Source organism: Tilletiaria anomala (assembly GCF_000711695.1).
Source record: "Tilletiaria anomala UBC 951 chromosome Unknown K437scaffold_22, whole genome shotgun sequence".
Lineage (NCBI taxonomy): Eukaryota > Fungi > Basidiomycota > Exobasidiomycetes > Georgefischeriales > Tilletiariaceae > Tilletiaria > Tilletiaria anomala.
Window position 1 is genome coordinate 44,076 of NW_013547000.1, and position 19,659 is coordinate 63,734.

At 58.2% G+C, this 19,659-nt stretch overlaps 9 protein-coding genes across 9 annotated transcripts; 3 read left to right on the top strand and 6 right to left on the bottom strand.

Moving 5' to 3' along the window:
- Positions 1 to 823: 823 nt before the first annotated feature.
- K437DRAFT_255327 (uncharacterized protein) lies at positions 824 to 3,161 on the top strand. The gene is made up of 3 exons (XM_013388831.1): positions 824 to 1,572; positions 1,645 to 2,057; positions 2,154 to 3,161. The coding sequence occupies exons 1-3, from the start codon at positions 1,093 to 1,095 to the stop codon at positions 2,950 to 2,952; spliced, it is 1,692 nt and encodes a 563-aa protein (XP_013244285.1). The 5' UTR covers positions 824 to 1,092; the 3' UTR covers positions 2,953 to 3,161.
- Positions 3,162 to 3,569: 408 nt separating this feature from the next.
- K437DRAFT_255329 (Aldo/keto reductase) lies at positions 3,570 to 5,280 on the bottom strand. Its single transcript, XM_013388832.1, is given in 5 exon segments — positions 3,570 to 3,820; positions 3,922 to 4,374; positions 4,560 to 4,561; positions 4,581 to 4,750; positions 4,886 to 5,280. The coding sequence occupies 5 exon segments, from the start codon at positions 4,920 to 4,922 to the stop codon at positions 3,658 to 3,660; spliced, it is 825 nt and encodes a 274-aa protein (XP_013244286.1). The 5' UTR covers positions 4,923 to 5,280; the 3' UTR covers positions 3,570 to 3,657.
- On the bottom strand, positions 4,675 to 5,533 carry K437DRAFT_78759 (uncharacterized protein). Its single transcript, XM_013388833.1, has 2 exons — positions 5,028 to 5,533; positions 4,675 to 4,750 (listed from the first exon to the last, which is right to left on the bottom strand). Exon 1 carries the CDS (start codon positions 5,437 to 5,439, stop codon positions 5,116 to 5,118), a length of 324 nt encoding a protein of 107 aa, XP_013244287.1. The 5' UTR covers positions 5,440 to 5,533; the 3' UTR covers positions 4,675 to 4,750; positions 5,028 to 5,115.
- On the bottom strand, positions 5,534 to 6,193 carry K437DRAFT_79034 (uncharacterized protein). Its single transcript, XM_013388834.1, has 2 exons — positions 6,091 to 6,193; positions 5,534 to 6,008 (listed from the first exon to the last, which is right to left on the bottom strand). The coding sequence occupies exon 2, from the start codon at positions 5,922 to 5,924 to the stop codon at positions 5,628 to 5,630; it is 297 nt and encodes a 98-aa protein (XP_013244288.1). The 5' UTR covers positions 5,925 to 6,008; positions 6,091 to 6,193; the 3' UTR covers positions 5,534 to 5,627.
- A 1,536-nt stretch (positions 6,194 to 7,729) lies between these two features.
- K437DRAFT_245262 (uncharacterized protein) lies at positions 7,730 to 9,844 on the bottom strand (the record flags this gene model as incomplete). Its single annotated transcript, XM_013388835.1, has 4 exons — positions 7,730 to 8,353; positions 8,433 to 9,228; positions 9,308 to 9,498; positions 9,615 to 9,844. The coding sequence occupies 4 exons, from the start codon at positions 9,842 to 9,844 to the stop codon at positions 7,774 to 7,776; spliced, it is 1,797 nt and encodes a 598-aa protein (XP_013244289.1). The 3' UTR covers positions 7,730 to 7,773.
- Positions 9,845 to 10,411: 567 nt separating this feature from the next.
- Positions 10,412 to 11,962, top strand: K437DRAFT_255334 (NAD(P)-binding protein). The gene is made up of 5 exons (XM_013388836.1): positions 10,412 to 10,704; positions 10,811 to 10,992; positions 11,072 to 11,356; positions 11,440 to 11,683; positions 11,762 to 11,962. Exons 1-5 carry the CDS (start codon positions 10,599 to 10,601, stop codon positions 11,830 to 11,832), a joined length of 888 nt encoding a protein of 295 aa, XP_013244290.1. The 5' UTR covers positions 10,412 to 10,598; the 3' UTR covers positions 11,833 to 11,962.
- A 166-nt stretch (positions 11,963 to 12,128) lies between these two features.
- On the bottom strand, positions 12,129 to 13,777 carry K437DRAFT_222393 (uncharacterized protein; the record flags this gene model as incomplete). Its single annotated transcript, XM_013388837.1, has 3 exons — positions 12,129 to 12,681; positions 12,760 to 13,136; positions 13,208 to 13,777. 3 exons carry the CDS (start codon positions 13,775 to 13,777, stop codon positions 12,129 to 12,131), a joined length of 1,500 nt encoding a protein of 499 aa, XP_013244291.1.
- A 1,063-nt stretch (positions 13,778 to 14,840) lies between these two features.
- Positions 14,841 to 15,961, top strand: K437DRAFT_262097 (uncharacterized protein; the record flags this gene model as incomplete). Its single annotated transcript, XM_013388838.1, has 2 exons — positions 14,841 to 15,595; positions 15,667 to 15,961. The coding sequence occupies 2 exons, from the start codon at positions 14,841 to 14,843 to the stop codon at positions 15,959 to 15,961; spliced, it is 1,050 nt and encodes a 349-aa protein (XP_013244292.1).
- Positions 15,962 to 16,214: 253 nt separating this feature from the next.
- K437DRAFT_222294 (putative proline iminopeptidase) lies at positions 16,215 to 17,416 on the bottom strand (the record flags this gene model as incomplete). The annotated part of the gene is made up of 3 exons (XM_013388839.1): positions 16,215 to 16,491; positions 16,581 to 16,594; positions 16,703 to 17,416. 3 exons carry the CDS (start codon positions 17,414 to 17,416, stop codon positions 16,215 to 16,217), a joined length of 1,005 nt encoding a protein of 334 aa, XP_013244293.1.
- Positions 17,417 to 19,659: the final 2,243 nt, after the last annotated feature.

Sequence of the window (19,659 nt, forward strand, 5' to 3'; positions counted from 1 at the left end):
CCGTCGACGGGTCTGCGTAGCCGGGATGCGCACCGGCCGAGTAGCCAGGAGCATGCGCTTGGCTCAGGAAGTCAGACTGGCTCGACTGGCTGCGCAGACTTTGGCGAGGCGAGGTGTACATTCCCGGATGCGCGGCATGTGACATGGGCGGCCCCAGTGAAGCACTCGCATCACTTGGTCCCCCTCCCCCGCCTCCACTTCCTCCTCCGGGTGCATATGTTGTCGGCGAACGAGGTTGTTGGTGCTGATGCAGATGCTGATGCTGGTGCTGCTGCTGGTGCTGCTGCTGGTGTGTATGCGGATGTTGACCGGAGTACCCTGCGTACGCAGCATGTTGGTGCTGCGTTGGCGCCTGCTGCTGCTGCTGTGGCTGCTGCTGTTGATGATGCTGATGATGCTGTGCCTCCAGAGCCCCCATGTTGATGCCAACATGGGAGTCATGCCCTGTCTGTTGCTGTAGCCGAGAAGTGTAATCGTCCGCACTTCCCGCGCCGGCCCCATAGTAGGAGCGCGAGCTTGGGCGCGCCATGCTGCCCGGATACGATGCCCAGTCAAGAGTCGATCAGGGTAATGGTATCGGATGGGATGAGACGAGGGCTGAGCGGGAGAGCCACCCGGCTCGTGCTGCTGCTGCTCCTGGTGCTGATGGTGTGGGATGCATGCATACCTCGTATGTGTACGTAGATGCGGTCTGACAGATTCAATTGCCGAAAGGTGCAGTCTCTCGAAGGGCCAATCGGTCGGTCGATTCCAGAGCTCCCCTGCGTTCTATTACCGTGTGAAGGGCACGCTTGAGTAATGCTAGGGTATTCGATGACGGATACGACGTATGGAAGCTTACGTCGTAGGAGTGAGCAGTGCAGAACGCGAAAGGCGGGGGAGACGTTTATTTCTGTTCCCCTTGACTTATGGCGGCCAAGAGGTTGCAATGATATATGATCGCTCGCAGCTGTCCTACTCTTATAAAGGTACTTGTACATGCACCTCACCCCCGATTCCTCGTTCTCAGGTAGAGTACAGGCGCGCCCTGTCCTTGTCAACATCAGCAGGCAAACGGCAAACGCCAAGCTCCCTCCCTGAGCATAGCGCACAATGTCCACTGCAGCTGGACATCCGCAGCAGGAGCTGTTGGCGCCATCCGGGCTCGCCGCGCACCTCCGCGCGCTGACGTCGTCGACGGCGTCCCCGGCACGCGCGAGCGCGTACTCTGGTGTGCTCGTGCAGCTACTCGCATCCCCGCGCGCCAAGGTGTCCCCCGCGGAGCTGCAGCAGCTGCTCAACGTCTACATCGATGCGACGGCCCTCGCGGACGTCAACGCCTCCGGCGGCGGACTCGTCGTAGGGCGCCAGGTCCTCGCCGACTTTGACCATGCCATCCGGCAGACTGCCGCCGCCGCCGGCAAAGAGAGCAGTAGCGGTGTTTCCGCCACGGCAGCAAGCGACGCAAATGCCATGAGCGTAGATGAAGATAGCCCGAACACTCCAGCCATTGCAGAACTCGAGACGCGGCGCCAAGTCATTCAGAGCGTCGTCGACAGACTCCAACAGCGTACGCAGGCGTTCGAAGAGCAGGTTGGTCCGTTTGTCACTCTGCCACAGGTGGCAAGCTCTTGATGTGCTCTTTCCCCTCCTGGTGCAACGCAGATCACACGATTGCGAATTTATCTCTGCACTTTGCTAGAAGCAGAGGAGGACTGGCTCGAAGCGGCCAAGGCGCTGTCGGGCATCCCGTCGCTCGACGCCTCGAGCCGGTCCATGACGGACCTGAGCCGACTGGACACGTACGTGCACATCGCGCGCCTCTACCTTGAAGCGGACGACACGGTCCAAGCGGACGTGTACCTCAAGCGCGCTTCACATCTCCTCACCGCCGCGCAGGACGCAGCGCGCTCCGGCGATGCGGCCCACGGAGCGCAGGCGAAGGTTCTGCTGCTGTCGTACAAGCTTAGCCAGGCGCGCATCTACGACGCGCAGCGGCGCTTCCTCGAAGCTGCAACCCGCTTCCACGAGCTGAGCTACGTGGCCGACATAGACGATGAGGAGCGTATGCAGATGCTGTGAGTCCACAAGCAATAGCTGTAGCTAGCATGTCTGCTACTTTGGCTCTGACACTCCCCTTTGTCCTGAATCCATCTGCCTTGCGGTTCGCACAGCTCTGCAGCAGTGACGGCAAGCATCCTGGCGCCCGCGGGCCCGCAGCGCTCGCGCATCCTCGCAGCGCTGGTGCGCGACGACCGGACGACACAGCTGCCGCAGCGCACAATCCTGTCCAAGGTCTTCCTCGACCACATTGTCCGCCAGGCGGAGATTGGCGAGTTTGAGAAGCTGCTCGCGCCACATCAGATGGCGCGCATCGTGCCGAGCGCAAACGACAAGGCCATGTTCGCCATGGCTGATGCCGAGCAGGAAGCAGCAGTGGGGGCTGAGGGAGGAATCGAGAAGAAGCGGCACGGTCCCTCGACGGTCCTCGACCGCGCGATGATGGAGCACAACGTGCTCGCCGCCTCGCGCCTGTACACGACCATCACCCTTGCCGGGCTCAGCAGCCTGCTGGGCGTCAGCATGATCGGAGCTGAAACGATTGCCCGCCGCATGATTCTGCAGCGGCGTCTCGCGGCCGAGATCGACCAGAGCGAAGCCGTACTGACATTCCGTGAAGAGGCGCGTGTCATCGGCGGCGCGAGCTTCGGCGAAGGTAGCGAGATGACGAACAACGTCGCGGCCAGCGCCGGCGCCGGCGAGGACAAGAAGGAAGACGGCGCCGGTGCACTGGGTGCTGGCGCAGGCGGGGTCGACGAGTTGGTCGACGACGACTTGGACCCGGATGCTATTTGCACAAAGCGGTGGGACGCGCACATCGCCCGCACTGCCGCCCGGCTCGAGGATGTGTACCAGCGCTTGCTCAAGCAGGGTGTCATTAACGCCGCTGCATCCACCAAGGCAGCCGCATGAGCGTAAGCTTGAGCGCACGTATGCGCACACAGCGGCGGCGGTGGCTGTCGCCGCTCGTTCCTGCTCCCCAGCGAGCGTCAGTATACGACCGCACCTTTAACACACCTATGTAGCAACACCTTCCAACGATGCACGATACAGCATTGCACAACACACTCACACGCCACTCTGTATTATACCATCAGCACATGCTCATATACGTATCCGGCTCTGTACTTTCATCTGTTACACGCAGGTAGTCAGGCAGGCGCTCAGAAACAGTACTTGTCAGCGCCGTTGCTTGTTGTTGGACATTTCTCGATTGCTAGCGAATAGAAAACAGGCGCAATGTGTGAAGCTTCGAAGTAGGCCAGTAGAGCCAGAGGGAGACGAGGGAGACTGGCGCACTCGCTTGCCGTGTAGAGTCGAGTCTCGAATCGTCTGCTACCCTTCATCATCTCTCATTGCTTCGCTTTTGGGAATGTGTGAGCTGTGAGATGAGGTGGGCGCAGGTAGAGAGTAAAGGCTCTGATGTATGTGCTTGGTTGCGAGCAGGAGCAGGTATGATGATGTATGTCGAGTGATAGCAAGGTGCTGCAGGAGAGGAAAACGCAGCACGCTTTCGTCCGCCGCCGCATCCGCCACTAGCGTCGCATCTATCTATTCTTCTTTCTTCATGTAATTAAAGCCGAGCCGAGTCGACCAGGCGAGCGCGAGTGCGTGCATTCAGCTGGTGCTCATCGCGAGCTTACCCCCCGAAAAGCCGTTGTTCTGCGATCCGCGACGCGATCCAGCTTGCGAGCCGCGCCTGGAGCCCGGCGCGGATGTGCCGGCAGGGCCGAGCTTGCCCATCTTCATGCCCTCGTCGAGCGAGTTGAGGAGATCCATACTGAGAGGGAAAGAAAGAAAAGGAGAATAGGTTAGTGGGTCAGCTTGGATGCTTGGCTACATGTGGCGCGGCGCATCGCGGCCGATGGAGGCTGTACGAACTCGTCCTGGTCCAGTTCAAAGTCGAACAGGTCGGCGTTGGCCACGATACGGCACTTGGTAAGGGACTTGGGGAGAATGATGTTGCCGACGTTCATGCCCCATTTGAGCAGGACCTGTGCGGAGGACTTGTCGTGTTTCTTGGCAATCGCGACAATCTCTGGGCGCTCGAGCGCGGCGCCCTGCGCCATGGGCGAGTACGCCTGCACGTGGATGCCGCGGGCGATCGTCGCTTCGCGCAGCTCCTCGTGCTGAAAGAAGGGGTGCGACTCGATCTGGTTGACCGCCGGCTTGATGCGGCAGTTGGCGAGTAGGTGGTCTAGCTCGTCGACGTCGAAGTTGGAAACACCGATCGAGCGAATCTTTCCGGCGTCGACGGCGGCCTCCATGTCTTTCCACGCCTTGAGACGCGCCTCTGTACCAAGATTGCCGGGCGAGTGGACGAGGTAAAGGTCCTGAACATGCGCCAAGGAGAGCGGATTATGCGTCAATGCTGCAACTTTCACGAGATGCAGCGAGAAAGCAGTCCAAGCCTCACCATCTGCAGCCAGAGAGAAAAATTGAGCAAGCGAAGGCAAAGGAAAAACCAAAGTGTCGCGTCAACAGACAAGCCCTTGCAGGAGCAAACAGATCCCTAGGAAATTAAAAGAGGAACGACTCACGTAGTCAAGCTGCAGCTTCCTGAGCGACTCGTCGATCGCCTCGGCCGCACGCTCGTGGTCGGCATCCCAGAGCTTGGACGTGACGAAGATATCCTCGCGCGGGACGCCCGATTTGGAGGTGAAGTCCTTGATTGCGCGGCCGACGGCTTCCTCGTTGGCGTAGCGGGCCGCTACAGGCGATAAACAAATTGTATTATCAGCAGGGATGACAGCGGTGAGAGTGCAAGTGGTATAGTCAGCAAGCAGATTTCCTATGATGATTGTTTTTGCTGCGAACCCCGAAAACCCAAGTTTGCACCGCTCACCGTCGGCTACAAAGCTGAGGGCGCATATATCCACCATATATGCACCAATCTGGCGGCAAGGGCATCGCCCGTCGACGGTTCAAAGCCCTTTCCCCCTTCTGCTGCTGATCAGGGAACACTGATTAAAGCACAATCGGATTACCAATAAGACGATCCAGCGTAGGTAATACCCAAGAAGGCCAGCTGTGTCGCCATTAACCCTCCTTTTTGCCTTTTCTATTCTCCCCTGTTCATGCCCAAGAAAGAGGGTAATAGCATGATCCCGGTAACTCACCGCCATCGACGTGCCTGTAGCCAGCCTCGAAGGCCCATTTGACAGCGTCCTCGGTAGTAGCGTCATTGGGCGCCTTGTAGACGCCGAGTGCGACCTGGGGAATGTAGTGGCCGCTGTTGAGCTTGATCTTGGCGTCGCTGACGCTGGAGCGGCGGCGCTCGCCATTGAGCAAGCCGGCGGCGCTCTGCTTGCGCTCTCCGTTGGGGGCGACCTGCGCCTTCACGTCAGCGACGGACATGACACCGTCATCGGCTGCGACGTTCAGGGCGTCGATCGACATTTTGTGTGAAGTGCGGCTGCTGCTGCGGATGGTGCTGCGAAGGAAAAGTGAGAGGGTGGGTTGCGAAAGGGCAGATTGCCAGGAATTTAAAAAAATGTGTTTACTGCAGCGGAAGCGAAGCAAGCAGGAGCACGAGAAAGGAAGGATGGGTTGAGATGGCGGAGTCTCTTATATACAGGTTTCCAACCTCACACACACATCATACAGCCATCTATCACACGCGTATTATCACAATAGCAAGATTCGTCAGCGGTCTTTGTGACGGGACGGAGATCATCGCGAGTCGCATGTCTCAATCGCGCTGTGTCTGTTTGTTTGTTATTGAAGCGCGCAGATACATGTAGGATGAGGGGGCTGCACACGTGCGTGTGCGCAATCACATCCTCTCGTTCACTGACGCTCCTCACTCGGACCGTCGACACGGCCCTCAGAGTTGCAAGGAAACAATTTGTTGAACCGAACAACCAACGATGAACGCGGAACATCGCCGATATCGCTCACCAGAGAGGGAAGGAGAGGAGACAACGAGAACAATTACACTCACAACCAGCCTGGAAAGTGCAAAGGAACTGTCGATGTGACCAGGTTGCAAAGGTTAGCGGGTGGTTGGCGTCGCTGGTAAAAGCTGTACAAATGTACACTCATACATACAATTGCAGAGACGTGGGGCGGTAAACGGTGGGGTAGAGCACTGCACTAGTGTCTCCCCAGGCTCCTGCAGCCGTGCAGCGTGGGGCGCAGCATGACGTAATGCGCACCCCGGTTTCACCGATCGCGTTCTTCAATCTGACCACACAGTGTTGTCACTGTGGCTCACTGGTGGGCAGGCAGGTCAGCACCTCCAGAGAACAGGGCACCGGAAATAGAGGGGTCCGATGCAAAGTCACTTTCGGGAGAGAGACTGTAGTGAATTCGTTGGGAACATACGTACCTACGTGGAGGGAATGCGATGAGATGCGTGTGGCTCCCATGTATGTCATGCGAGAAGGATGTTGCACACACAAGTGGTGCTATGCATGCCAAACAGCGATGCTATTTGATGGAAGCTGATCCCGATCTGTATTTGCTACACTCGCCGCTGCGGACGAACGCTTCGATGGCTACTGGTGACGACCGACCGTCGGCTGGTGACAAAGATGATTATGGTTGCGAGATCTGCAGCTGAGGTCCGAGCGGCAGACGCACAGACCAGGCAAGCCGAATCAGGCCCGAAAGCCGAACTCTGGCTGCTGGCTCTCCCAGTGCCCCTTGCCAACGCAGCCAGAGTCACCTCTTCGCCCCTTGCCCCTCGGCAGGCTGCCACCATGCGCACCAACCATTGCTGACATCATCGCTTCCATGGGATGAACCCCAAGGGCCATAAGCGTGGCCCATGAAGGGAAAGAGCACCAAACGAGGGATGCGATCCAGCTTTCCTGCAGCATGTCTCACCAGCGTTTGCCTGTTATAGCAAAGTCAAAAGCTTGGGCATCTGCGAGCAGCGAGACACGACAACTCACCTGCCGTGGGTGCGTTCGCTTCGCGTTCAGAGGCGCAGACCCATCGAAATCCACATGTCGCGGGGAGATCCATGCTCCATCGACGGAGGCGCCCGCTGGCGGATGTTCATGAAATGAACTTTATGAAGTGACCGATGAACCCGCATTGACCCACAGCCTCCCTCGGCACGCAGGCCGCCAACTCCATGGCCATACAATCATTTTTTTTACTTTCCTTTTCTCCACCTCACGCGAAGAAGCAGTCTGGCGTTCCGCTTGGGGTTTGCGGACTGCGACCCTTCGTCATCACTCATCGCAACCGGGGATACCTTTCGAAATGTTGGCTTGAGGCTATTGATTACAAAGCATGTCAACTGTCTATCCTTGTCAGCCCTTGTCCATTCATGATGGGACTGTACTGAGTGCGCCTAGTAAATAGCTGATTGCCCCCAAGTCGGAAGCTCGACAGCATTTGATGAGATGAGGCTGTGTCAATACTTCATTGTGCATTCCCTGTGCTTGGGCCTTGGGCCAGTGGTCAGCTGCAGCAGTTGAGGTCAAGCATACTACAGCCCTGTTAGTCGGCTTGCCCACCGGCATTGCCAACTTCGCGCTTCCTTTCATGGTGAACGTCTTCGGTCTTCACGCTTCACGCGCTTCACCGTTCATACATTCATCCCCAGCTGATGGTGCTGCTCGTGGGTGGTGCCTGTGCGAGCTTCATCAGAGCAAAGGTGCCACCGCAGAGGCCATCACCCTGTAATCAGAAAGAAGCCCTGAAAGCGCGTGATCCGCAAGGGAAGCTTTTCCAAGGCACCCATATGTATTGACGACTCCATTTTGAATTACATCGTTACTACTCTTCCAAACCTCGCTTCAAATCTACCTCTGCGGAGTGCGTCTGGCGTGCTGTCCATGAGGACGGGGCAGCAGCCAGCGTGCCATCAGCGACGAGGGCCGTGTCGGCGGCGCGCAGCCCCTTAATGGCGTTACCCTTTTGCAGAAACACCTGCTGCTGTAGCTTGGCCTTGCGCAGGTCAAGAAAGAACAGGCCTGAGCAGCTGGCGACAGTGAGCGCGAGGAGGAACGCGAACGGCATCCGAGGGTTGTTCACCCGGCTTGCGATGGCCGAGCTGATGAATGGGCCCATGAAAGCGGACGTCTTGCCGACCAGCGAGAACAAGCTGAAGAAGAGGAACTCGTAGCCTTTCGGCGAGAACTCGCTGATCATCGTAAACGATACTGCGTACCACGGACACACGAAGAGCCCGTAGAAGGCCTGGTACGCGTACGCCTCCCACACGCGCTGAAAACCAAAGCGGTCCTGATGCCCAATGGCACCTATCAACCCCCAGATTTGCAAAAGGATGATCCCAGGCACGATCAGGTTGAACAACGTCAGAGTCGACAGCTTGAACCGCTTCTGGACCAGCCAGCTGTGAGTTTCGAAAAAAGGCGCTGGGTCAGATGCGTACAGCCTAGCCTCCATCTGGACTGCTGCAGAGGTGCACTCACAATCCATAGATGCCGATGCCTTGCGCGGCGATGCCGAGGATGAGTTGCAGGTTGAGCTGGGTGGTGCTAAAGCTGACTAGGTCGTTAGTGATCGTGCTGATCACCGTCGTTGTCGTGACGAGCGCATCGCTGAGAAAAAAATACACGATCAGGTAGATCAGGCTCTGCTTCAGCTCCCAGATCACCTTGATCGTCGTCCAGGCCTGCATGGCGCCCGCAGTGATATAGTTCGTCCCCCGCGGCAGCGGCTGTCCAGGTCGGTGCTTCTCCAGCAGGAACCACGGGAGTGCGGTTAGGGTCCAGGCACCGCCGGAGAAGGCGATGATGATGGACAGCGCGCGTGTGTTGCTCTCCTGGTCCGCGTCAGCGCGGATGCCGATTAGAATGCCCTGGATGATGGCGAGTAGGACGAGCTCACCGAGCGAACTAACTGCGAACGAGATGTTCGAGATCCGGTTGCGCATCAACTGGTCCGTCTTCTCCAGCTGCTCGGGCGAGCTCTCTCCGGCTTTCAGCTTGCGCTCCTCCTCGCGCACCTCGCGGCTGCACCGCGCCATGCCAGGGAACGCAGCGGCCCAGAAGGACAGCGAAAGCTGGTAGCTGACGAGGCCCATGATGTACAGCGTCGTCCCTGTCGGGTCCCACTTGGACGGAGAGGTAGCGCCAAGCCAGGCGAAGGAGACAGCTATGCCGAGCGCAGAACTGACGATCAGGATGTACGGCCGAAACGTCCCGTAGTCGGCCATGCTACCCAGCAGGACGAAGAGCACGGCTTGGATAACAAATGAGATTCCATCTGCACATCCACAGAGCGTGTGTCCATCAGATTTGCGGACCTGGTCCACACCATTGGGGAAGGCAATGACTCTACTCACTGACGAGCAGGACGATCGAGGTGGGCGAGCGCATCTGCCCCGCCCAGAGGAGTTTGCATACATCTTGACCAATTCCCCCGCAGAGTTGGTTCCCCGAAGCGTCTAGCGGGGCGAGGTTATTTGCACGGATGGTGAGCAGGTTTTGATATTGTGTCGGTGCAAAATTGAAGACGCCAAGACCAGAGTTGCCGCTTCATATGTGTGTGTAGCATGCGAACGTAAGCTTCAAGTCTGTCGTCTCCAGTATCGGCAGCAGAGGTGCAAGGTAGGTAGTTCCAGCACTGACCAAAAGAAAGTAAAAATTCACATGTAATAAATATAGTACGCCCAAAGCTCGTTCCGGGTCAGGTCGTATTGGGGGTCGGCAATGGCAGTCGATGTAGCGCTGGACAGCAGTGCCGCGGTGAACTCCTTTTTGTATGTCGACGGCGCTGTGAAGGAGGTGCGGGGGGTGCGCGAGGTTGTGGAAAGCCTCGGCCGTGGCACGCCTGCCTGTTCCTGTTGATGGTGATGGGCGTCGCCTTCGTCTATCCTCATACCGGCGCTTAGCCCATCCACATCGGGCTTGACAGAGAACGAGCCAGTATCCTGTCGGGCGTGCTTTGGCCTCTTGCCGAGCGAATGGAGCGGCAGCTCCTCCGTGGACGGCATGGCTTTTCGCTCGTGCATGAGCTTTCAGCAATGATACACCGAAGAGCTTTAACGCAGCGAAATAATGAAGATTCTATGCCTGTTTGCACCTGTCCTGGGGGTGATTAGGCGCTGAGGTCGCAAGCGCGTTTACAACAGTGAACCAAATGGAACAAGGTGGAGCGAAGTGTGAAACTGGCGGAGATAATGATATTTGCCGGAGAAATGGAAAGGCCCCGGGGTTCTGTGAAACGTCCCGGCCTCCTGGGGGTTTCACCCGCAGATTTATGGGGATGGGTCCTTGTAAGCTCCACCAGAAACAGCATGTACATATTGTGTAAAACCCGCCGGTTGAAAGCAGTGCTTTCGGCAATGACACCGGAAATGCAACCGATGTCCCGGATGGAGACACGACGTCCATGTAAATGGCGAGGACGAGTTTGACGAGAGCTCGTCCAAGAGATGACGGTGCATTGGTCTTTGTATGCCTTGCTGTGGATATATAGCCCTCTCTCGACCTTTATCTGTTGGTGATCAGGAACTCGTCCCGGGGCAGCAGAAACTCCCAGCCTCAACACGGAGGCAGACACCGACTTGTCGCTTTCATCCTAACACCCGAGCATCAACGCTCGACAGGCTGGCACGTGGCTGCTGCTCGACCATGGCAGACCCGGTTGTGCTCCCGTATGTTCCCAGCACCTCCATCTTCAAGAATGACATATTCAAGGGAAAAGTCGCCTTTGTGACGGGCGGAGGAAGTGGAATCTGTGAGCTGGTGCTTGGCGAATGGAATTACGATCATAGATCAGCTTGTCTGGCAAGCCCATTGCCGCTGATAACATACATACTCTCGCTTCGCTTATGCCCGAGCAGGCCAGACGATGACACTCAACCTGATGCAGCACGGCTGCAGCGCAGCTATCGTCGGCCGCAAAGCGGACCGCTTGCAAGCATCCGCTGACTGGCTCCAGAAGCAAGCAGGCAACGGCACAAAGTGTATTGCAACGCCCGCCGACGTCCGCACACCCACTGACCTGAACGAGGCTGTCAGAAAGGTGAGAGCCTCGTCCCTTCCATTGGGGCAAGTTGGTGTGCTGATAGTGTCGCATCTTATGCATGAATGCCTTCTAATAGACGGTAGAAGCGTTTGGCCGCATCGACTTTGTCATCTGCGGTGCCGCCGGCAACTTCCTTGCTCCCATGGATGGTCTGTCGGAAAACGCGTTCCGGACGGTGATCGAAATCGACCTGCTCGGCACATACAACACCTTCAAGGCGACTATCGACGAGCTCAAGAAGAGCCACGGCGCGTACATCCATATCTCCGCGACGCTCCACTACAATGGCCTTCCGTGGCAGGCAGCGGCGAGCGCCGCCAAGGCCGGCATCGATGCGCTCAACCAGTCGATCGCAGTGGAGGTGAGAGTGACTTATCCTTTGCTATGCGCTCAGTTTTTGCTTTCTTAACTCTTTTATCTGTGCTTCCCTGTGCGAAATTGAAGTACGGTCCATTTGGCGTGCGCTCCAACGTCATCGCGCCTGGCCTGATCGCCGACACAGAAGGCGCGGACCGCTTGACTCCCAAGGGCGCGGAAGACTTTATGAGTATGCGCATCCCCCTCCAGCGATCAGGCCAGAAGGGAGATATCGGCAACATGGCAATCTTCCTCTTCTCTGATGCCGCTAGCTACATCTCTGGCTCGAGGTTCATCGTCGACGGTGCCAACTGGCACAACGGCGGTTTCTGTGAGTGTCACTTTGTATGCTACCACCGTCAAAGAACCCGGAAGGTTGACAAGACAAGATCCTTGTGATGTTTTCCAGGGCTCCCGTACCCTGATTCGCAACTCGACCCAAAGAGTATCAAGGATCTTATTTCAGGCAGCAAGCTCTGAATACTGGCGAAGAAGCTCAATTCTGGTCATACCCCGTATCTTATGATATGCATGTATTTCGGTGCCCTCGAAGCGGAAAAAGAAGCTAGATGGATCCGAAGGAAAAATGTTTGCATCGCCCGATTACGATCACGTACAAATACATATCACCACTTGGTTGGCGACACACGACTGAGAGAGTAAGGATGTCTATGACCAAATAGATAGCCGATGCTGTTGGAGCATCGGTTCTGAATTCCGTGCGACCTTTCCCAAAAAAATGCTCTGCCAAATGCGCTACAGCTTGACTCGACCCGTCAGTCGAGGCTCAGTCTGGATGCCGCCATTGGCGGAGAGAGGATGCTGGCGCTCTGTCGGCGTATGTTGCTACCAGCGACGTTCTCTACCATCACGCTAGCCATCTCGTCCGGCGACCCGCCGGCCAACGAAGCACGGCTCTGCGATTTGGCGTGCGCGTGCGCCGAGACGTGGCGTGTGGTGCGCACAAAATTGAACATGCCAATCGACTCGTGCGCGACGCGCAGGCCCTTGCCGAAATTCGCAAAAACGAAGATGCCGATGACGATCGTACATAAGAGCGTGCCGATCGCGAAGCACGACATGAACGTCAGGCTCAAGCGGACGTAGCGGTAGTCCTGCTCAGAGTCCGGCATGTAGATCCGGCTCAGCTTCCAGACAAAGTACGTGAGACCCGTGACGAGCATGATCAGGCTGCTGCCCATGAGAAAAGGCTCTTCTTTTCGCGCGGCAAAGGCGGAGAGAACCAAGACCAGGACAGCGATCGGGATGGCCGCGATGGTGACGCCGTATGCCCAATCGCGCTCGTCTGCGATTAGGATGAGGTACGCGCTGGGTAAGAAAGGACGCACCAATACTTGACAGTCAACGAAAAGGGACTGAGAAAGCGACTACGGAGCAAAGACTCACACCGTGAAGAAGATGCCAAAGATGAAGCATAACTTGAGAAAGACGACGTAGAGCTGATAGACAAGGTAGCGGTTACGCAGCGTGCGGTCCGCGCCAATGTTGGTGTATATGCTCCACGCAAACTCCTGCCACAGGCGGAACGCGATGCTCGCAAGGACAAACTCGGCGATCCCGATGACGGCCGGAACAACTATGAGGAACGAGCGGACCTTGGGCTCGAGCGTGGCCAATGCACGACAACCCGCAAAGCTGTCGGCCGCTCGGCACTTTACACCGTCGCCGAATCGGTCTTGCGCGTCCAGCGCGTCACGGACTTGCGGTATCTCAAGCGCCGCTGCGACGCAAAGGGCAATATTGAAGACGAGTACACCGATCACCTGCGAGCGAAAGCGTCAGCTCGAAGAAGTGAAGAGCAGCAGGCGCCTTTAACGTGATATTGTAAGCTCACCTGTAGTGTGTTCTTTAGTCGCACAGCGTCGAGTGCGATGAGAAACTGGAAGAACATGCCGACGACGAGAAGCACCAGGTAGACGCTCATCGTCTTGAGGTCCTGCACCTTGTGGTCCGTGCGTGCCTGGATGTAGCCGAACGCGAGTGCAGCCATGACGATGCAGATGGCGCTCTCGACAAAGATGGCGATCATCCATGCACCGGCCCAGCGGTTGGGTAGGAGCTTCTCGCGCTTGCGCGACGAAATGGTTGCGACGGACAGGCCCGTCTCGCGTGTCAAGGCCGACGCGCGCGATCGCTTCGTCTTGCTACTCTGTACCATGTCGCCTGCTGGGTTGAAGCTGGTGCTGCCGCTGCCGTTGCCGCTTACCGGGGAAGCGGCGAGCGGAGGCGACGTGATGGGCGAGCGATACGGCGGCGAACCGTTGGCTGCTGTGTGGCCTTCGATGGAAGAATGTGGGTTGGGCATTGGCGGTGAGGTCATGCTTTGGGCAGGATAGCCTGCGCCGGCAGGCATCGCGCCGGACAGGCTGCCAGTGGCGTAGTGCCTCGAGTGCGACTGCCGCATCTGGGCTGCATCGGGGGAGAGCTGACCGAACTGGTTGTATGGCGTGATACCCGTCGCGAGCGCCATTTCGCCGCTGCGACTCGATACGCTGCTTATCCTCGCCTGCGGATGGCCCATTGCCCCCGCTGGAGGATACGACGATTGGGAGGCGGCAGAGAACGGGGGCGAGGGTGAAGTAGCGGGCGATCCTGCGAGAACCTGAGAGTGGGGCACAGTCGCTACTGAAGAGGACGAGTACAAATTTGCGATAGGCGCTTGCACACTTGCTTGATGGGCACCAGCAAAAATCGAGCCCGGAGACGCTGGCTTGGCTGCGCCGGGTGGTAGGTGGCTATGTTGCGAGCCAGGAGAAGGAAGAGAAGGAGGTGAAGCAGCGAAAGCATAACCGGCGCCTGCTGCAGGTTGCTGCTGGTAGTATTGTGAGGCCGCCTCATACTGTTGGTAAGGGGACGCCATGTCGAAAGCGAGCTTGTCAGCACCTGCCCGCTAGTTACCGACCCTTCCGCGATCTACGTCCGCGCAGCGCGGTGGTCCGGACAGCGGTGCTCGATGTGCCCAGCGGCCTTGCTATGTTGCGAAGAAGAGAATTCAGGGTCACTCGCCGCCGAGGTGGGAAGGAGCTGCTCGAGGTACGACACGATGCGATGCGTTGAAGGCAAACTTAAGGATCATTGTCATTCAAGAGATGCATCGCTTGCGATGACGGGACTGTCTCATGCATTTCATTTCCTGCAGCCGCTCTATACGGGGAAACCTCATACACTCCCGGGGTAAACTGCACAATTCGAACATGAATAAGAAGGGAATCCCCGGATACAGACTCTGCTTCCCGGCTTGGCACAGCATTCGGGAGATGATTTGTTGGAGTTGATCGGCTTGTCCGGAAGAAGCAAAGTGATGGCGAGGATGATGATGCTTCTTGCTTTTTCGGAGGTGGTATTGCGAGGTGCGCACTCTAGAGACAAAGTTACAGTCCGCTAATTGGTCTACGACTGCATCTGTGCATATTGGAACGGTTTGTTTACGGTGTCCGCATACCTAACGAGAGCGATTGGGGATGGCAATGGCGGTGGCAGCACAGACCTTGCTGGCGGCCGAGCCAGGGGCAGAGGCGCACGGACGGCTTTCGCTGCGACAGGCAAGCGTCTTATCGCATCCGCAAGATGACGATCGACCCCTCTTGAACCTCTTCTCTGGGAACGGTAGCGAGGCTAACATCAGCGACGACGAAAACTCCGATGAAAGCACCGACGCTGCAAGCCCGGTCGCTGGGCCGTCAAGCCGCAAAGCGGTTGCACAAGGAGCAGCAGAGTCGGAACTCGTTCCGGCGCAACGCCAGAGCATTCTTAACCGGCGTGCAGTCGTGCGCTACTTTTCAGACGCAACCAAGACGCCCGAAGTACACGACATCACGCCGCCCGCCGCGAGCTCTTCGTCCTCGCCTACCTCGACATTGCCGATCGCCCGCACCCTGGGCGCAACCGACGCACGCGGCACCCAGTACGATGTCTTGCTGAAGCTCGACGTCAGCACCGGCTGCGGGGGGCGGATCTGGCCTGCTGCGGAGGTGCTCGGCGCGTATCTTGCTTCGCATGGCCCGGACCTGCGCGAGCGCTGGCGTGGTAGGACCATTGTCGAGCTCGGCGCCGGCACCGGGCTCGCTGGCCTGCTCGTCGCGCGTATGGGCCTTGGCGTGCAAGGCGTGTGGATCACGGACCAGGACGCGATGATGCAGCTGATGAGGGAAAACTTAGCGCTCAACCAGACTCAGGCGCAGGCGCCGCTGCCGGATCCGTGCCATGTCGAAGAGCTCAACTGGTGGGTCCCTGTGCAGAAGCTGTGCAGGCTCCGCCTACACAGAACGCTGATGATGACCCGTCTCGCTGCAGGGGCGAGCCGATACCAGACACGGTGCCATCGCAGCCGGATGTACTGCTGCTCGCTGACTGCGTCTACCTCGAGATAGCGTTCCAACCGCTGGTCGACACGATGGCCGCGCTGAGCACGCCGGCGACCGAGATTCTGTTCTGCTATCAGAAGCGGCGCAAAGCGGACAAGCGATTCTTTGCGCTGCTGCGCAAAAAGTTCACCTTCGACAACGTCGACGACGATGATCCGGTGCGCATGGAGCGCTATAGGCGCGAGGGCACGCAGCTGTTGCGAGTGCGGCGCAAGCAAAGCTAAGGAAAGAAAAGCCAGACGAGCACATCTTTTTTGTTGTACTACAAATCTCTTTTGCATTTATTCCAGACAATTACGCCTCACCATTTGATAGAAGAAAGGTGGCGAGTGCGAATAGGTGCCGAAACGAGCGCAATTGGATTGGGGATTCGGCTCGAGAATAGAAGCAGAGGGGGAAATGAAGGGGTATCTATTCGGCGACGAGCCGAATGGAGAGGTCGGGTCGGGCAGGGGCGTATCTCCGCACGCCACGTAGTCAGCTGAGCGACCTGAACTTGTCCGTCGCCTCGAGGAGGAGATGGGCGATGCCAGGCTCGCGCGCCGAGTGGCCGGCATCGGGGACGAGGTGGAACTGCGCCTCCGGCCAGCGCTCGTGCAGGTTCCACGCGGTCGCCGCGGGGCACACGACGTCGTAGCGCCCTTGCACAATCACCGCAGGAATTGAGCGGATGCGGTCAATGTTGCGCGCCTCGAGCAGTTGCCCGTCCTTCATCCAGCCATTGTTGATGAAGAAGTGCGCCTCGATGCGGGCGCTTTGAAAGAAATTAGGAAAAATGGCCAATGTCGTATCAGCGCACCTTCACTTGTATGAGACTCAGGTTAATCGGAGCGCGGTACTCACAATTGGAGCGCCCACTTTGGCAATCAAAGCGAAAGAAAAAGGGAAAAAAGATAGACTCGCACAATGTCAGCACCGAAACATAAGGGCATCTGTGTCGACCTGTCATGCCGCGCCATACGCACCTGATCGTCGTCACCCCTGGCGATGGCGTCGGGGTCGACGTACAGATTGGACGTGGCGTTTTCCCACGTGCTCCACCTCCTTGCGGCGTCAAGGCGAACTTGGGGGTCCTTGTGCGTGAGGCGCTTGTAGTACGCCTTCATGAGGTCTGCGCGCTCACGCTCGGGTATGTACTCGCGGTATGCCTGGAACATCTCTGGGAACATGTGGCCTGCGCCGTCCTGGTAGAAGAAGCGGAGCTCGGCCTTACGCAGCGTGAAGATGCCGCGCAGGACGAGCGCCACGACGCGGTCCGGGTGCTGTTGCGCGTAGGCGAGCGCAAGCGTCGAACCCCAGCTGCCGCCAAAGACAAGCCAGCGGTCGATGCCGAACTTGGCGCGCAGCTTCTCAATGTCTGCCACGAGGTCCCACGTCGTGTTATTCTTGAGCTCCGCTGGCGGCGTGCTCCGCCCGGCGCCGCGCTGATCGAAGCACAGAACCCGGTAGTGCTGCGGGTCGAACCACCTGCGGTCGCCCGGCCCGACACCGCCACCGGGCCCGCCGTGGAGGAAGACGACGGGGACGCCGCCCGGCTTGCCGCACCACTCCCAGTACAGCTCGTGCGTATCGTCGACCTTAAGCCGCCCGCTTTCGTACGGATCAATGGGAGGGTAGAGCTGGCGTAAGGCCTTTTTGTGCCCTTCGAGACTGCGGGCTGAAGCGGCGTAGTCCGGCATGGATTTGTCCGTTGACAACAGGGGCGGGCGCATGGGAGCTGCATCGGCAGCAGTGGCGGTGGCAGCAGGAGCACCGGAAGACTTCTTGGTCGTGGACTTGCGACTGCCCACGCCGTTGAGGATCCCCGAACCTAGTCCGTCTTTTGTGGGGACGGCAGGCGGGAGGCCGTTCGCCCCTACACCAGCCTCGTCCTTGGTCTTATCCTTGTCAGACGCATTCTCCTTGTTCATAGTCGTCGTCGCGGTCGATGCGTCGAGAACGATTGGAGCGACGATTGCGCTGCTGGCCGATGCGCTCGCTGACTGTGTCGAGAGGACCGACTTCGTCGGTTTTTCTGGAGTAGCTGGCGCCCCCGCTGCTGCGGTTGTCGTTGCGTCTGCTTCTTTTGCAGCCTCGGTGGGCTTTATATCTGCCAGTGGAACAGTAGCTAGACCAGGCTTTGCAGCGTCCGCCTTTGCGCTGCCGGAAGCAGCGGCATGGCTCTTGTCTGCTGCGGATGCCAACACTAGTGCAGGTGCCTCCGCTGTCTTCTGCTCCTGCTTCTCCTTCTCGACCGGCTGAGGCACGACGGCAGGCTCGGCAGCAGTGCTGTTGGCTTTGGCCGTGTTTTCTGCGGCGGGTAGGGCAGCGCTATCCTTGGCAGGGGCATCTGCCGCTGCCGCTGTGGGTGGTGCATTCTTGCCAGGTTGCGGTGTCTCGTCGACCTTGCTCGCCGCCGTCGCAGCAGCAACCACGGGGAGCTCCGGCAGCCGCGCATTGCTCTTGACGCTGCTGATGGTGCCTTTGTCTTTGGCAGGCGCAGCCGGCGAGGCTGTGCCTGCCGTGTTGCTCGCGTCGGGGGTTCCTGCGTGTGTGGTAGACTTGGCGGGTTTGTCTGTCCTTGAGGCGAGAGCGCCGAGCACGCTGAAGCGCTTCTTGAGCTTTCCGAGAGCGTTGGAAGGCTGCTGCTGCGGCGTTTCCTTCGCCTGGTCGTCGCTGGCCATACTGGAGAAGGAGACGGTGCCTGTGTGTGTTACTTGCGAGCGCGGTCGAAGGTCTAAGCGCCGCGCGCGTGCTCTCTCGATCGCGCTACTTGACTAGAGGGAGGCGCGAATAGCACAACGACAAAGTCCTGCTGCCAGTGCTCTTGTTTTCTCTGCAGAGAGCGGGCGTGGGGCGACGGTGTAAGGTTGGCGTGCGGTGTAGGTAGCATGTGTCTAGCGAGTACCACTAAAAGTGGACAGGAGGAGGGGGCTGCGCCATGTGTCGGCTTGGCTGGGGTGTGGCCGGTGCACTGCAGCAGTGTATATGTATGTGACCGACATCCCGAGGGGAGAAGCTATCTGTGCTCGCAAATCAGTCGATCTCGCCATCAAAAGGGACTTGTTTCTGGGTATTAATTTCATGTCGAGTTTATGTACATGAAGACGAGACCATTTCAGGCCGATGGGATGAGCTGGTCCCTGCCAGCATTCAGCATGGGCGATGAGACGATGATAGAGGGAAGCGCAGCGGCGAGCGCATGGCGGCTTTCCTTGGCCATTTCCTTTCGCTATCTACACAGGAGAACGAGAGTAGTAGTAGCTGCTACCGATAGCAGTAGTAGCAGTTGAAAGGGAGGAGGCGGGAGAAAGTGATTTGCGTGCCCCGTCCAAGGCCGCTGCAGCCGGCCATCCTGACGTCAATTGATCCATTTTGGAAATGAGGGGGAAGAGCTACCCGGAGCGACCATCTCTTGCGCTGCCAAAAGCACTGAGCCTCGGCCCCAGTCCCAACACTTGCGCGCGTTTGCCTCAAGTCTCCCTTCTTTCGTGGGCATAGCAAGAGGAGGACACAATGCTCGCCTCGCAAGTCGCACGCACGCACGCATCCTCTGCCGCACTCGCGGCCGGTGGGGGCGGGCGGCTGGAACGGGCTGAGGTAGCGGCTGTCAACGTGTGAAAGTGCGGGGTTGCGCGATGAGGACAAGAGGCGAGATGGGACGGATCCTGTGCTCTACCTCTGTCGTTCGCATCACGTGATTGTGATAACATTTGCTCTGCTTGATAAGCGTTCCGCCTCGTTTCTAAGCTGGGTCCAGGTCTGGGTGTGGGTGTGGGTCCCGTCCCACTCTAGCTGTGTGCCTGTGATTCAGACAGGCACCCCTCCAGAAGCGGGAGGGGGCTCATCTGCAGATGAGAGCAATGTGCCATGCTGCCTGCTCATATGCAGGGACTCTATCTGCATCTCGTTTCAGCACCAGCACTGCACAGTATAGCACAGC

Bases quoted from the DNA above. Each gene is read 5' to 3' on its own strand.
- K437DRAFT_255327 (XM_013388831.1), top strand. From the start codon at position 1,093: ATGTCCACTGCAGCTGGACATCCGCAGCAGGAGCTGTTGGCGCCATCC. The intron at 1,573-1,644 runs GTTGGTCCGTTT...GGTGCAACGCAG, and splicing joins CGCAGGCGTTCGAAGAGCAG to ATCACACGATTGCGAATTTA. The intron at 2,058-2,153 runs GTGAGTCCACAA...CGGTTCGCACAG, and splicing joins GAGGAGCGTATGCAGATGCT to CTCTGCAGCAGTGACGGCAA.
- K437DRAFT_255329 (XM_013388832.1), bottom strand. From the start codon at position 4,922: ATGGTGGATATATGCGCCCTCAGCTTTGTAGCCGACG. The intron at 4,751-4,885 runs GTGAGCGGTGCA...TATCGCCTGTAG, and splicing joins CCTCAGCTTTGTAGCCGACG to CGGCCCGCTACGCCAACGAG. The intron at 3,821-3,921 runs GTTCGTACAGCC...TTTCCCTCTCAG, and splicing joins TTTGAACTGGACCAGGACGA to TATGGATCTCCTCAACTCGC.
- K437DRAFT_78759 (XM_013388833.1), bottom strand. From the start codon at position 5,439: ATGTCGATCGACGCCCTGAACGTCGCAGCCGATGACGGTGTCATGTCC.
- K437DRAFT_79034 (XM_013388834.1), bottom strand. From the start codon at position 5,924: ATGTTCCGCGTTCATCGTTGGTTGTTCGGTTCAACAAATTGTTTCCTT.
- K437DRAFT_255334 (XM_013388836.1), top strand. From the start codon at position 10,599: ATGGCAGACCCGGTTGTGCTCCCGTATGTTCCCAGCACCTCCATCTTC. The intron at 10,993-11,071 runs GTGAGAGCCTCG...GCCTTCTAATAG, and splicing joins TGAACGAGGCTGTCAGAAAG to ACGGTAGAAGCGTTTGGCCG. The intron at 11,357-11,439 runs GTGAGAGTGACT...GCGAAATTGAAG, and splicing joins ACCAGTCGATCGCAGTGGAG to TACGGTCCATTTGGCGTGCG.